Source organism: Rhyacophila brunnea, unplaced genomic scaffold (genome assembly GCF_057557595.1).
Source record: "Rhyacophila brunnea isolate RB1 unplaced genomic scaffold, BYU_Rbru_1.0 scaffold_128, whole genome shotgun sequence".
Lineage (NCBI taxonomy): Eukaryota > Metazoa > Arthropoda > Insecta > Trichoptera > Rhyacophilidae > Rhyacophila > Rhyacophila brunnea.
In genome coordinates, this window is record NW_028232783.1 from 859,756 (window position 1) to 875,094 (window position 15,339).

At 25.8% G+C, this 15,339-nt stretch overlaps 1 protein-coding gene across 1 annotated transcript; it reads right to left on the minus strand.

The window, feature by feature from the left end:
- Nucleotides 1-8,555: 8,555 nt before the first annotated feature.
- Nucleotides 8,556-9,280, minus strand: LOC147077580 (uncharacterized). The gene has a single exon (XM_085940233.1). It carries the CDS (start codon nucleotides 9,204-9,206, stop codon nucleotides 8,556-8,558), a length of 651 nt encoding a protein of 216 aa, XP_085796359.1. The 5' UTR covers nucleotides 9,207-9,280.
- Between the last annotated feature and the right edge of the window lie 6,059 nt (nucleotides 9,281-15,339).

Genomic DNA, 15,339 nt, shown 5'->3' on the forward strand with positions numbered 1-15,339 from the left:
AAAGCAAAACATATATTTTATTGATATTTATTTATTTCTAAAAATATTTTATTTTTCATAAGATGTTTGACTTTAATAAGTTAAAGATAAAATACAGATAAATATTGTTCTAAAACATATAGTTTAACCATATTTTATAACGGGTATTTTAACTTTTATTTCATAATCACACAATCTCAGTTATTTTAATAATCGCATTAAAATCAATTTGATATTTTACAAAAGAATAAGAAATTTGAATTTTTAAATCATATTTTCACCTAAAGAAGATAAATTTGTTTAAATCTCTTCCGTATCATTCAGATCTGTTAATTAAAAGTGTATACTATCATAATAGCATAAGAATAAAAATCAAATCAGAATTATAAAAAATTTTCAACAATAAACAACCACAGTTGCATATCGTAAGATGAAAAATAAATTCGAAATTATAAAAAATTTTCTATCAATAGCTAACTATAGTTAAATGTCTTATGAATAGAACGAATTCAGAATGATAATTTTTTTTTAATCAATAGCTAACTATAATCGAATATCATAAGAATAAAATGAAACAGAATGGTATAATTTTCTTTTATCAAAAACTGTGTTAAATATCTTAAGAAAGGAACGGATTCAGAATGATAACAAAAATTTAATCGCCATTTGACCAAATATCAAGAATAGTAGAATGGATTCGGAATGGTATAATTTTTTTTGATCAATAACCAGCCATAGTTAAATATCTTAAGAATAGAACAGGATGTGAATGTTAAAATTTTTTTAATCAATAGCTAACTATAATCGAATATCATAAGAATAAAATGAAACAAAATGGTATAATTTTTTTTTATCAAAAACTGTCAAATATCATAAGAATAGAACGGATTCAGAATGATAAAAAAAATTTAATCAATATTTGACCAAATATCTTAAGACTAGAATGGATTCAGAATGTCAAAAATTTTTAATCTGAAACCAATAAAAATATTTATTGATAAGTATATTTAACATCAAAAATATTAGGTCGATAAGTTTTGAAACGAGAATATGCATAAGAAAAATTGAAAATATTATGAAATTGAAACAAGTACTAGGAAAATTTCTTCATCAAGCAAATTAATGTATTTCTCTAACAGAGTCTAGAACCAAAACAAAACATTAATAAAAGATTTTTATGGTATTTCCATAAATAGATGTTTGTAAAATAAGATATTCTGTAGTTTAAGACAATTATAAAATTGATATATAATTTATGGGATTATTCTTAGAAGGAATTGTTAGATATTGTTAAGGTTTACTTACAAGAAGAAATTGATCAATGATTGAGTTCATGATTTTTTTATAATTAAATTGATTGATTGCTATGTCAAAAATTTCAAGCCTTCAAAAATTGAATAAAAAATTTTAATCAAGAGATGTCAAAAAAATACAATTTCTAATTTATAATCACGATAAAAATGTCCCGAAACAAGAAATGTCAAATAAATCAAAGATTAATAAGATTTAAATATTGTGAAACATGAATCTTAAAATGATGAAACAGGTAGAGGTTGTATCATTCGATATGGCAATAATAGACAGGATACTCACATTCGCTAAACGATATTCAAAAGTATATAACAAGTATTTACAAGCATGGTTAGAGATACGAGAGGATAAAAACACAGTTGAAAACATAAACGTTCTATATGAGTGTTTATTATATGAACAGAAGGAAAAGATAAATTATAAATGTCTAGATCACTTCATTACAAACAGCATAGCGCATTCATTCTTGTCCTTGAGCGAGACAAGTTGTATTCACCGAATTGCTATATATGAATTTTTCGCCAATTGTCTTTCGATTTTTCCAGACAGTGTCAAACAAGAAAAAGGAATTTCAGTGATACTTAACTTTCTCTTTAAAAAGAATGATCCCATGGCTTTGCAGATTGCTCTTGTTTTATCAGAATCGATTCTTGAAAATGAACAAATTCTATATACATATATTGGGAATGAATCTTATCTCATTGATTTTCTTGTGGAATATTCATTTAGTCCTGGAAAACAAAGTGAAATTGCACAACTTGCCTTATCGCATTTATTCTCTATAAAAAATGCAATTTTGGTTGATTATTTTAGAGGTAAGGATTATTTGAATACATTCGTTTGTAATATCAACACAATTTTTGATAACTTAGATGTAGATTATAACCCAGAGCAATCAAATTTCTATAATTCCACTCTTTCACTTTTTAGTTTAATTTTAAAAAACATGAACATGATGAACGCTGGTAACGTAAACCTTGAAATATTAAACAAAATAGAAATCAATAAGTATAAAAAGCCTAAAACCCTCTTAAAATATTGGTCCGATATAATTTCAAAACAATTAGATTTGGAAATTATGAAGAAAATTATATATGAAATGATGACCAGTGGTGTTGTACAAAAAAATATCAATAATCCAGATCACCAAACCGATATCTGCATTCTATTTAAGAAGATGTTGACAGAGCATCCTTTTATAAGTATAGATTATTTTAATCCAGGCTGTTCTAAAAAAATGATTAGTTCACAAATTTTAACAGCAATAACAGATGAATTAATGGTAAAAAATCCCGATTATATAATTGATTTGGATGGGATGATGACAAGAAAAGATAAACTATACTCTAAATATAGTTTTGGTGCAAAGAACAGTTCGAAAGAGACCTGTCAAGTTGAAATATTTCCTCTTTTAATTGAAAATGAAATTTTCGATCTGGATTTATATGAAATTATATTCATGTTCTCAAAAGATTCATTTTTGAGGTATTTTAATATATTGAGAGACATTCTTAAGCGAAAAAATATGGAAAAATGCTTGCTTGATCTATCATTTGTTTTTTCAGTGTAAAAAAATTATGTAGATAAACAGTATAAATAAACACCATAAGTATAAATTATATTTGTTTTCTTGTTATGTACAGTAGATAATTAAATTCTTTTAGCATTTATTATGCATGTATAAATAATACTTTGGAGTATCAATCATCTTATATAGCATAAAATCGTAAATCATATAAATATTTCTTAATATATACACTTGCAAGGATCTTGCTTTTGGGTGAAAAATTTTTCAATTAAAAATACCCATGGTGTTTTACAATTTAATTGACATATTTATCTAAGTATTAAACTATCAAACTATACTTTGCATGGTTTACAGTGAAAACCTCGCTATTATAAACTTTGAATTCCACAAAATATTTGCAACTCACAATTTATATGATTTAAAGCCAGTATATATCATTAAAAGTTTAATCTAAAATTACAAGATGAATAACAAAAAATAGAGATTTAAATAGTTTATTTTAAGAAAGCGCTAAAGTAAATAGAAATTTTTATGAAAATAACTAAAAAACCCCAATTTAAATTGTTTACAGACATTAGCACACACAGATAAATATAAAATTGCGAGATCAAATACTAAAAAATTTATTTTATTATGATTTACGGCAAGATTATCAATATGAGCTGCTATGAAATTACAATAAAATAACTAAAAACTCTATTTTTTATGGTTTTCGACAAGTTTATCATTATGAAATAATAAAAAATATAATGAAAATAACGAAAAACCCCAATTTAAATTGTTTACAGACTAAAAGATTTTACAAATTTGTTGCTACATCTAGAACTCTTATCGTACCTCGCGGTTTTGAAGCTGGTTAATAATATAATAAATCACCTTACCCTGCATAATTATTTGATATCAAGAATATGAATATTCTTCTTAAAAAAATAACCTTCATAGGGAAAAACCCATGAATCAGAACCTTAAATTTATTAAAAAAAATTTGTTCGTTTAGTTTATGCAAAAAAATTAACTGAAACCTTTTTTTTCTAAAATTTTTTCAAGGCTTATTTTTATTTCTATAAATAAAAAAAAATACTATAATCTGAAATCGTTTTTTCAATTATTCGTGTGAGCATACTTCTAAATGTCTGAAAACACACAAAAAAGTAAATCATTACTAATACTAAGCTTTACATAGAAATTTATTATTTATACTAAGCCAAAAAGATTGTTTTATTTTAAAATAAAGATGATTTTTATTTATAAATTAGCAACATATTAAAAAAGAATATCAGAAAACTAAGTTGCTTTAATATTCTTCAGATAAAAATTCTAAAATTTTATTTTTTAACCAAAACTAATTGGAGCAACCGAATCTGAATATTGTTTAATTAATTTCTAAGATCACTTAATCATTTTATATCTTAATAAACTGACAAATTTTTGAAAAATAAATAATTTTTGGGTGCCTAAAATTAAATATATGTCCAGATGTGGATATTGTGTAAGCATAAATAAATAATATATTACCAGCACCAATAGGAATCATAAATTAATTGAAAGAAAGCCCCTTGAATTAGGCCAAAAAAGTGCGTTTGGAAAGTTCTTTTTAAATGCATAATGATATAAATACTAGTTTAAAAAGCATAGATGGTGCAAAGAAAGATACAGTAAAAACCATCTAAAATATATGATTACAAAAAAAGGCATTACAAACACCACCATATGTATCAAAGTAGAGATGAAATCTTTTTTTTGCTCATTCTTGCTATATTAATCAATTAAAAACATATGATATAAGTATATAAATTTGTTCGATGCCCCATATTTCTAAAATATGATTGAAAAAATAAAAAACAGCACTGGAATCACCAAAATATACGATTAATCCATAAATTTAAACAATTTATCGCAATGCAATCTTAAATAATTATAAGTTTAATACTTTAATCTTTAAGCATAGAGACACAATTCAAATATTTCAAATCAATTTTGTTTCAAGAAATTGTTTGACAAATACTTAATTAAAATATCAGGTCGTTTATTAGCAAAAAAATTTTCATGATAATAAGATTATATTTGTTATATGTATATATTAAATATTTATTGTATGGGTAAAGTTAGACAATGTAGTTTTATATATTCTGTTCAAACATAACGTGATTGAATTCCTATAAGCACATCATATATAATCATATCTGTACCTTCTTCTCTTTTTAAAACTATTAGTTCAATCGCTTAATTCAATCCTATCAAATGCTGATGGTTGAGTGTTTTAACTATTCGAACTAGAATCTTCATTAAAATTTGAAGGTTCAAAACCTCTACAGGCAAAGACATTGATGAATTGACAAACTTTTAATAAATGCTTCATAGATGCAAGGTATACAGCAAACACTGTTAGACAGATCCACTGTAAAAAAATTTAGATTAAAACATACACTTGATTCTGACATAGCAACGTTTTGACTCTATTTAAAAACGCAAATGGAAGATATCAAAGCCAGTATTGGTATGATAGAGATGTTTCATAATAGCGTAAGCCCGATTAGCGTAGTCAATACATCTAATCTTATTGACTTTAATCATGCAGTTTTAATAAGTAATAATAAATAAAAATTTGTATTTTAAATTGGATACTAAATGAATGTTCCGCCATAAAATTTTTATATTACTTTTTTACAAATTGAAAAACACTAATGTTTTTTCGTTTCACATCTCATATCATTGTTGTAAGTTCAGATTGAAAATATATATAACCTATCATACAATGTTTATAGATCACAAAAAAATGTAATACTTGTAAATTTTTTTCTAAAGTTCTATTTATTTTATATTCTATTTTTGAAATAGTAAAGGGTTGAAATTGTCATTTTTATAGTCAACTCTGCTCAATAAAATCTTTAAAATCCATGTCTTTCACTCAGAATAAACTCTTGATTTTCATAATTAACCTGTTTGTATTTTATAGTAGCAGGAAAACTATCCAACATTTTCGCATAATTAATATTTGTACCTTTATCGATCGTAAGACAATAATTTCTTTCAATTAAAAAATTAAAATTAGAATAAGGCCTAGATGTACATATAGCCACACCATCTGGAACACTTATAGTAGACCACAAACTCTGTCTCACGCGATTTGTGCATATGATAGGGGTATCAGTGCCATCATAACAAAAATAATGTGAACCGACTTTCATTTTATACCCACCAGGTCCTTGCACATGTTCAAACATCACCAACTCATTTCTATTAGAAAATTGAGTTGTTTTCTTAAATAAAAAGCCGCCGGTATTTATCAAAGAGTATGTTAGATGATAATCTTCCAGATCATACGGCGAGATAATGACTGTTGATGCACCACCGTGACCATCAAAGTCGTAGCTACTTTCTTCGCATACATATATACATTGGCAGACACTTAATATAAAATAAAAATCTGATAGCATATTATTTTTAGCATCGTATTTATATTATTAATTACTGCACATACTTAATTTATTATTTATAAAACATAGGTGTCCTATCACCATAAAATATACACAAAATATATTGGTTTTTAAACAGCTGATACCTTTAATATTTTTTTAGTTTCCTTATCATAAATATCAAATAACTGGTTAACGTGCCCGAATCGTGAATATTCAGCCTTTACTATAAAATCTTTGTCTACATTTTGGTCATTACTTATTGTCATGCAGTACTCGTAATTGTAGTTAACTACGACAAAATTATAAGGTTGTATTGTGCATATTGTCAATCCACCGTCTACATTTTGTACATCCCATAGCATAAAATCTTCTTTAGCATCTTTGCATAGTGCTAATTTTTCTTCTTTATGATTAAAACAAATTTTCTTTCCGTTTAAATAGATTGAGTATCCGTTACATCCGGGTTCTCTTGCAAATAAAACAGTATCTTTTTCATCTACATCTGTAAGTTCTTTTCCAGCATTTTCTTTCATTACAATTTCGAATTTATCGGGATTCTCGACTAGCTTCATGTACTGCTTTAAACTGTTAATCGGTGTTAAAATAAGAGTTTTTTCTGGAATATCAACGTTCTTAGGTGAGGTGTACATACAAACACACACTAAATATACGAAAAATCCAAAACACATTTTATAAATTAGTTGGCAAGTTCTATCCATTTAAAAATATTTATCTTAGTAAAACACTGTTATCAAATGCACTAATAATAAGATAACAATGATAATTGAATAAGAAAACATCCAACAAATAAATTTTATTCAAAAATATCTTCGATCAAAAATAACTGTTTTTCTGAATCTTCGTTTAATGGTGTAACCATCAAATCAACACACAAATACGATAAAATTTTTAAACAATTGCTTTTTTGTGCAGTTAAACAGAAATTGGTAGTGTCCATTAAATTTTCACCGACTAGTTTTTGCGTACAAATGGTTATACCTCTGCCACGATTATTCAGTCTCCACAAAGTGTACTCATCTTCTGGTCCGCTACATGCTTCTAAAGATCCACCAGGTGATAAACATAATGGTATGCTGTGGACATATAATTTGTATCCTTTAAGATTTGAATTTCGTAAAAATGTGATGTGATCTTCGTCTCCTAGAATTAGATCATGCGGCTTTATACTAAATGTTGGTGATTTTAAGTCGCCGGATAGTCTGTATTCTTTGTAGTTTAAAGGAACGATTTCTTTTTTGGATGAGGATATTGTTAGATCTGATGATAAAATTACTTTGCAAATTAATAATAAAAAAATCATTTTTTATCTAGTTAATTGTCAAGCATATTATAAAATTTAACGTGTTTCTGAAAAATCAAATCAAAATTTACTTTAGAATTAGGATTTTATTGACCGATTAGCATATTTATTGCAAAACAATCACAGGTATAAATCCAAATATTTCCCTTTTTTTATTCTGAATAAATAAGTATCCTTTATATAATTTTATAGCATATACTTGTGACTTTTAGATTTATAAATTATAAATGAAGCTGTTTTGTTATTATAAAATCATAAATAAAGGTTTATAGGGGCTTTACAAACACAACTGTTTTACAGCATAAAATTAAGGCTACAGCCATAAATTGAAATATGAATCATACTAAAAAGTTTATTTGATAAAAAAAGTTGCTAAATTAAAATATATAAACTTGATACAAATTGCTTTAGCTTTGAACAATAATTTTCATTTTAAAAGGAGGGGTTAAATCTTCAGCATAGAAATAAATATTTTGAAAGAAGGGCCAAAGCTTTAGAATAGTAATATTCATTTTAAAAGAAGGGTTAAATCTCCAAATGGTAATTAATAATTTTGAAGGAAAAGCCAAAGCTTTAGAAGAGTAAAATTAATTTTAATAAGAAGGGTTAAGTCTTAAAATAGAAATAAATATTTTGAAAGAAGGGCTAAAGCAATGGAAGAGTAATATTAATTTTAATAAGAAGGGTTAAGTCTTAAAATAGAAATAAATATTTTGAAAGAAGGGCTAAAGCAATGGAAGAGTAATATTAATTTTAATAAGAAGGGTTAAGTCTTCTGAATAGTAATTAATAATTTTGAAAGAAGTGCCAAAGCTTTATAAGAGTAATATTAATTTTAAAAAGAAGGGTTAAGTCTTCAGCATAGAAATAAATATTTTGAAAGAAGTGCCAAATCTTTAGAATAGTAATTTTAAAAAGAAGGGTTTGCTAATAATATATAATTCCGATAAAAAAATAAACGTTAATATAGGCTTTTTTATATTGATATTTGTATTTATTAGAAGTCATCATCGATTCTAAAGGTCTGGTCGTTTTGTTCCTGAACACCGATATAAGGTTTTTGGTATTCAGCAACTCTTTTTTCGAAAAAGTTCGTTTTTCCTCTTAGACTAATATTTTCCATAAAGTCGAATGGATTTTTAGTACCATAAATTTTATCGTAACCAAGAAGATCAATAAGAACGTCGGCCACAAATTCTATGTACTCACACATTAACTTACAATTCATTCCAATTAGATTTACAGGTAAACTATCAGTCAGAAATTCCTTTTCAATTTCAACCGCATCTTTAACAATTCCGTATACCTCATCTTTTGGTAATTTATTAGCACATTTACTATATAATAAACAAGCGAATTGACAATGAAGACCTTCATCTCTTGAAATCAATTCATTTGAGAAACAAAGACCGTTCATCGTTCCTCTCTTTTTTAACCAGAATATAGAAGCAAACGCACCGGAAAAGAAAATTCCCTCAACACATGCAAATGCCAATAAACGTTTAGAAAAGCTACTTTCACCATCTGTTATCCACTTCAAAGCCCAATGAGCTTTTTTTCTTACACATGGAATGGTATGAATGGCATTAAATAATCTGGTTTTTTCAACACTATCTTGAACCAAAGTCTCAATCAAAAGGCTATACATTTCTGCATGGACATTTTCAATTGCAATTTGGAATCCATAAAAACATCTTGCTTCAGGAACTTGCACTTCTGCTGCAAATCTTTCCAATAAGTTTTCATTAACAATACCGTCACTAGCTGCAAAAAATGCAAGAACATGTTTAATAAAATATTGTTCATCTTCTTTTAGCTGCAACCATTGCTCTTTATCTTTACTTAAATCGACCTCTTCGGCTGACCAGTTACAAGCCTGTGCTTTCTTGTACATCTTCCAAATATCGGGATACTTGATTGGAAAAAGAACAAATCGATCTTCAGTTTGTTCTAAAAGAAACTCGCGTTTGGGTTCATTTTGGGTTTCTTGTGGCATTATGGGTTATAGATCGATCCTATTTATAGATGTGGATGGCGGCTTTTTTTGGAGGGAGATATGGTGATTGATATATTTGAAATTTATTTGATCATTCGATTGAATAATATTAAATTGGGATGATTGAAAGATTCTTTCCTTATACAAATTTTGGTATTTATAGGCCAATTTAAAAATTATTATGGATAATTCAGAATGATATTTTTAATATGTCTAAATAAATCTTATATTCACTTTAAATTCAATTATGCTAATTTTGTAAATTCAATTTTTAAAATTAAGCTTAAATTGCTTTAAATTCAATTAATCTTGTTTATTATCTTAAATCTATGATACTAATCATATTATGTTTTATATATTTACAAATACTAATAATAACACAAATATCTTGGATTATTTTTGAAATCAGGGAAATTATAGGTAAATTCACAAAATCTATATTTTATTTTTTGCTAATAAAGGTCAGACATCCTAAACTATTTTTAGATTCGAAGAAATTGTAAGTGCTTCATAAAATTGTATCTTATTCATGAAATAATATAAATTGTTATTAATACTAGCCTAGACATCCTAAACTATTTTTAGATTCAAAGAAATTCTAAGTAACTTCATAATATTGTATGTTATTCACAAAATAATATAAATTTTTATTAATACTAGCCTAGACATCCTAAACTATTTTTAGATTTGAAGAAATTATAAGTAACTTCCTAATATTGTATCTTATTCATGAAATAATATAAATTTCTATTAATACTAGCCTAGACATCCTAAACTATTTTTAGATTCAAAGAAATTCTAAGCAACTTCCTAATATTGTTTCTTATTCATCTAATAATGTATATTGTTTTTATTATAGCTTAGATATCTTTAATATATTTGAATAGAAGTAAATTACAAGTAAATTCTTAGATCTTATATTTTATTATTGAAACATTTTTTATTTTTCATTGACTTAAAGACGCATCTATTTTTAAACAACAGAGAAAGACTAATGACAAGCTTGCGTAGTACACATCAATCTTTTTTTTTGATATTAATTTAACAAATAATGTAAAATACTTAGAACACATAAAAACATCAATAATCATAAATTAAAAAAAGAAGAGGTCTATTATTTAAGAACATTCCAATAGGCAAATTAAAAAGAAAACCATATAAGCGTTCGAACTACAAAAGACAATAGAATAATATTTACAAAAAAAGTCTGAAAATAAATACACAGTAAAATTTAACAATGTAATATAATTTGATTTTTATAAAAAAACCCAATATTGTATATAAAATTGACATTTCCAAAACGAACAAAGATTTTTTATATATAATTTACGAAAAAACATAACATTTTAGTGTATTTTTAATTGGTTAGATTTAGGCAGATTCCTTTTTTTCAGAAAATAACATATAATTTATATTATGTAGTTGTTGAACTTGCATCAAAATATTGTTTGTCTCACCTATAATTTTAGAAAATACATTGAATGTGCATTATTTTATGAGAGAACTTGCAACAAATTTTTTTGCTGTATCCTATAACCATCTTGAAATGACCGATACACAATATAAACAGAAAACTTATATCATATTCGATTTTAGCAAATTTTTTCAATTTTCAAAAGGTTTTAGTCATCTTTAACCCAATATATAAAAAAAACATCTACATATAATTTTATGTGCACGTATTGATCATTTGTTTTTAATATCATGAAATCTGTCAGTATTACATGATCATATGCCGAATATTCACATTAATTTTCTATGTTTGCCCCTTTGATTTAAATTACTTATTTTGACTTAAATGGCAGATAAGTCATCATTATATCCTCTATTCACATAAATTATCAATATTCTGTTTTTGTATACCCATCACAATATTTTTACCAAAAAAAACATTTTCCCTAATTACATTCTCAACATCAATTTACTCGATGTATAGTGATTTTTTGTATTAGTATACTTTAAAATAATATTAACTGTGAACAATATCAACCGTGAACAATATTAACCGTGAACAATATTAACCGTGAACAATATCAACCGTGAACAATATCAACCGTGAACAATATCAACCGTGAACAATATCAACCGTGAACAATATCAACCGTGAACAATATCAACCGTGAACAATATTACCTTATTATCGATTCGACCATTTATTAAATACTTTAAGTGTATAATCATATTCTATTAGATTACTAGATTTATATTCTTCAGTAATCACTATTTACGCAGGTTATATCACTATTCATATCCCTTATTCATCAATCTATCGATAATCCTTTTTGCAAAACTCAAAATCATACATCAATAAAAGCATGGTGTAACCACATGTAAACTTTCATAATATTCTATTTAAAATTCATGATGAAATATACCTCGCTTTAAGAATTCCACCCGTCCACTCTTTTACTTTTATTAAATACCCATAAGATCATTATAATATCTCGCATTCTACACATACCATTCCTTCTCTCGTTATTTTAATATATCTAAAAAATTACTTTCATGATCAACATTTATTTAGATTAATCTATAGGGCAATTTATGGTTATCTAGCAAAACTTGGATTATTTCCCGTGCGCACAGCGTATTTGTTATTTCGGCTATGCTCTCCTCTTTGAAGTTTTCTTCAATACCTCTCCTTCAGCAGAGAACTATAAATTCAAGGGTCTTTCTCAATCCCAAAGTTTGTATATATGCCTCGACCTGGTTCGTGACTTCGAGTTCTTCAGGTAATAAAACAATTTACATAATAAAAATAAACGACTTTATTTACTAATTTTCTAAACTTCATAATCAAAGATTAAACTTGGTTGTATCACATCAATTATCAGGAAAATTTACGCTTAAAAACTTCCAATATAAATTCTGAAAAAAAAGAAATCAATATAAATGAATAAACCTTTATATCTTTTTTGTGGCATTTAAAGTATTACTTTTGTTTTATCAAAAAATATTTAAATTACGAGAAAATTTTATTTAACTTTATATATTTTATAAATAGGTGTGCTCGCAACAAAAATGTTGCATCTTATTTACATAATAATGGTGGGGACAAGGGAAAATTATATTTAACTATATATATAACACGATATACGTGCGTTCGCAGTAAAATTATTACCTTCTTATCTACAAAACAATGGTGGGGACAAGAGGAATATTATTTAACTAAATATATACAGCGATATACATGTGTTCGCAGTAGAATTATTCCCTTCTTATACAAAAAACAGTGGGAGGTTGCGAGGAATTGTAAATCATTATGTTTAAACGATTATTTGATTGGAAAAAAAGTAAAATCCTTCAATTTATATTTATAAAAAAAAGAGTTGTGTTTTGAAAAAATTTAATTGTTCTTATTTTTACGATAATTTGGGTGTGATCAATGTGTAATATTATTTACCTATAAACAGTGGAGTTTGTTGGAATATTTTAAATGTTAATTATAAACGAGTCTTAGCAGTATATATAATGAACTAGTGAAATATAGCCATGATGGTGGATTCATACTTTTAACTTATATATTTTCAAAGAAATTGGGAAAATCTTTTTCAAAAATCTTATATAATAAAAAAAAACTTGCTAAACATGCCATTCTAATTTTTTATTAAAGTAGATACTACAAATTCTTGCAATTTTACGATCACATATAAAAATAGCATAATTTACACAAATAACCTGGTAGTGTGTATATGTAAGCCCTAAGATCACAGAGTATATATTGCAAACATTTATAAAAGCAGTTTCTATTTTATATTTTATCAATGTTGTCCGACCTTCATTTTTATAAAAATTGAGACATGATCAAGATTAAACCATCACAAAAAAAAATTACATTCATGATATCAAATTCAATTCACAAATTGATTAAAATGGTGATTAAATTGATATATTAAAAAAAAATAGAAACAAACATGCACATTTATAGAATACAATCTAAATGAGTGCTGTCATAATAAAAATCATATATTTCAAAATTTCCAATCTCTGCATCCGTTCATTTGAAAAATACTTTTAATAATCTTTTCTGTTGAATTTTTTTAAAGAGCTTGGTAGAAAAACTTAAAATTTTGTAAGTTTTGATACTTTTAATTCTGTTTGAACATAAGTGATGTTAAGTGTTTATAATATAATAATAATATTGATGCAATAATACTAATTCTCAAACCTAAATTAGTCTTTTCGATCAAATTTTTGGAAAAATAATCAATATTTAATCTTTAATCACTTAAATGTAAATGTTGGTATGCAAAAACAATATGCTGAAACATTTCAACTAAAAAATACACTAATTTGTATGATTTTTTTTAAAATATAACAACTATTTGCAAATAATAGACTAATTTTTGCAAAATTAATTGGGTGCTAGAATAGAACAAAAATATTATGATTTGGAGCTGAAGATTTAATAAAATAAATACTTTGGAACTCAAATTAATTATAACAAAAATCAATACAACAACAAATTTATTATTGATCGGAGCAAAAAAATAAATTTACAAATATTACACCGGATCTCAAACAATCAATGGTTAAAATTTTTATGCATTTAATTAATATACAGGCTAGAGACATATGAATTATTCATATACTGAATAGAATATATATGGGAATTCCGCTGCATATGAAATTAAAAAAAAATACGTTAAAATTTTTCTACATAGTTCTTAAACAAAATAATGTTCTTTCGGCTTTCATTATTTTTTATTAATGAAAATTATATAATTTCTACCTAAACTCTACATCTAAATATTAATTTATTAAAGTTAACTTGACTTTTTTTATAATAAAATACATTCAGTAATCAGATTAATTATATCTAGATTCTCCACACAAGGGAACATGCATCTTAATTCCAGACCAAGTTACTTCCTTCAAATTATTATATACGCCGGTTATGTTCTCTTTAAAATATTTGAAGATATTTACTGTTAAAATCCAACAATATTTTTTTAAGATTACAATAACTTTGTCAACAAATCAAATAGATCGTGGCGGAAACCTTGTTGGCCCGTGAGGCCACTTTCTTGTTTTGGAGATGGTCATGAGGCCACACTTATAGATTTCTATATTTAAACATGTTATAAATCAGTTTAAATATAAACAATAAAAGACATTTTCTAAGAGCGGTTTATTTAATGTGATTATTTCTATTGCTTTTCTTTCACACATACTTCATATTCTGGCTCGAATACACTAACTTAAAATCTTAATTAATCTTCTAAATAGATATCTGTCAACTGTTTTTTTAATTGATTTTTAATATAAGTAAGGTGAGAAAAGGTAGACACACAAATAAGTACCCATAAAAAATGACAATATACGACGTGCATTCTATAGTGATTTAGTATACTTTATTGAATTTTTCCATATTAATAATGGATCTGTCTTATTGTTAAAAAGTGATATAGTAATATCATCCTCTGCTAATTCTAATTTCTCCATTTGAAGCTCACTAGGCACCTGCCCTATGCTCACAAGTTGGAGTTCAAACACGAGCTGCATACTAATTTCACATTTTTTTCAAAATCCTTAGATCTTTCATCTTATTAAATGATCAGGTATCATAATACTTGAGAAAATATTTTTATCTCCGCTATTTCTGTAATATACAGAAGTAAGGATGTTATGTAATCGTGTAAAATGTATTTCTTCAATCTGACGTGCAGAAATAAGATCTCTAAAAAATCACAATTTTTTCGAGAAAGACTTTATATTTTTCCACATGAAAAACACATTTTTTTTCTTTCTTTGTAGCGAAAAATCGAGCTGATTCTGTATATGT

Bases quoted from the DNA above. Each gene is read 5' to 3' on its own strand.
- LOC147077580 (XM_085940233.1), bottom strand. From the start codon at position 9,206: ATGTATAGCCTTTTGATTGAGACTTTGGTTCAAGATAGTGTTGAAAAA.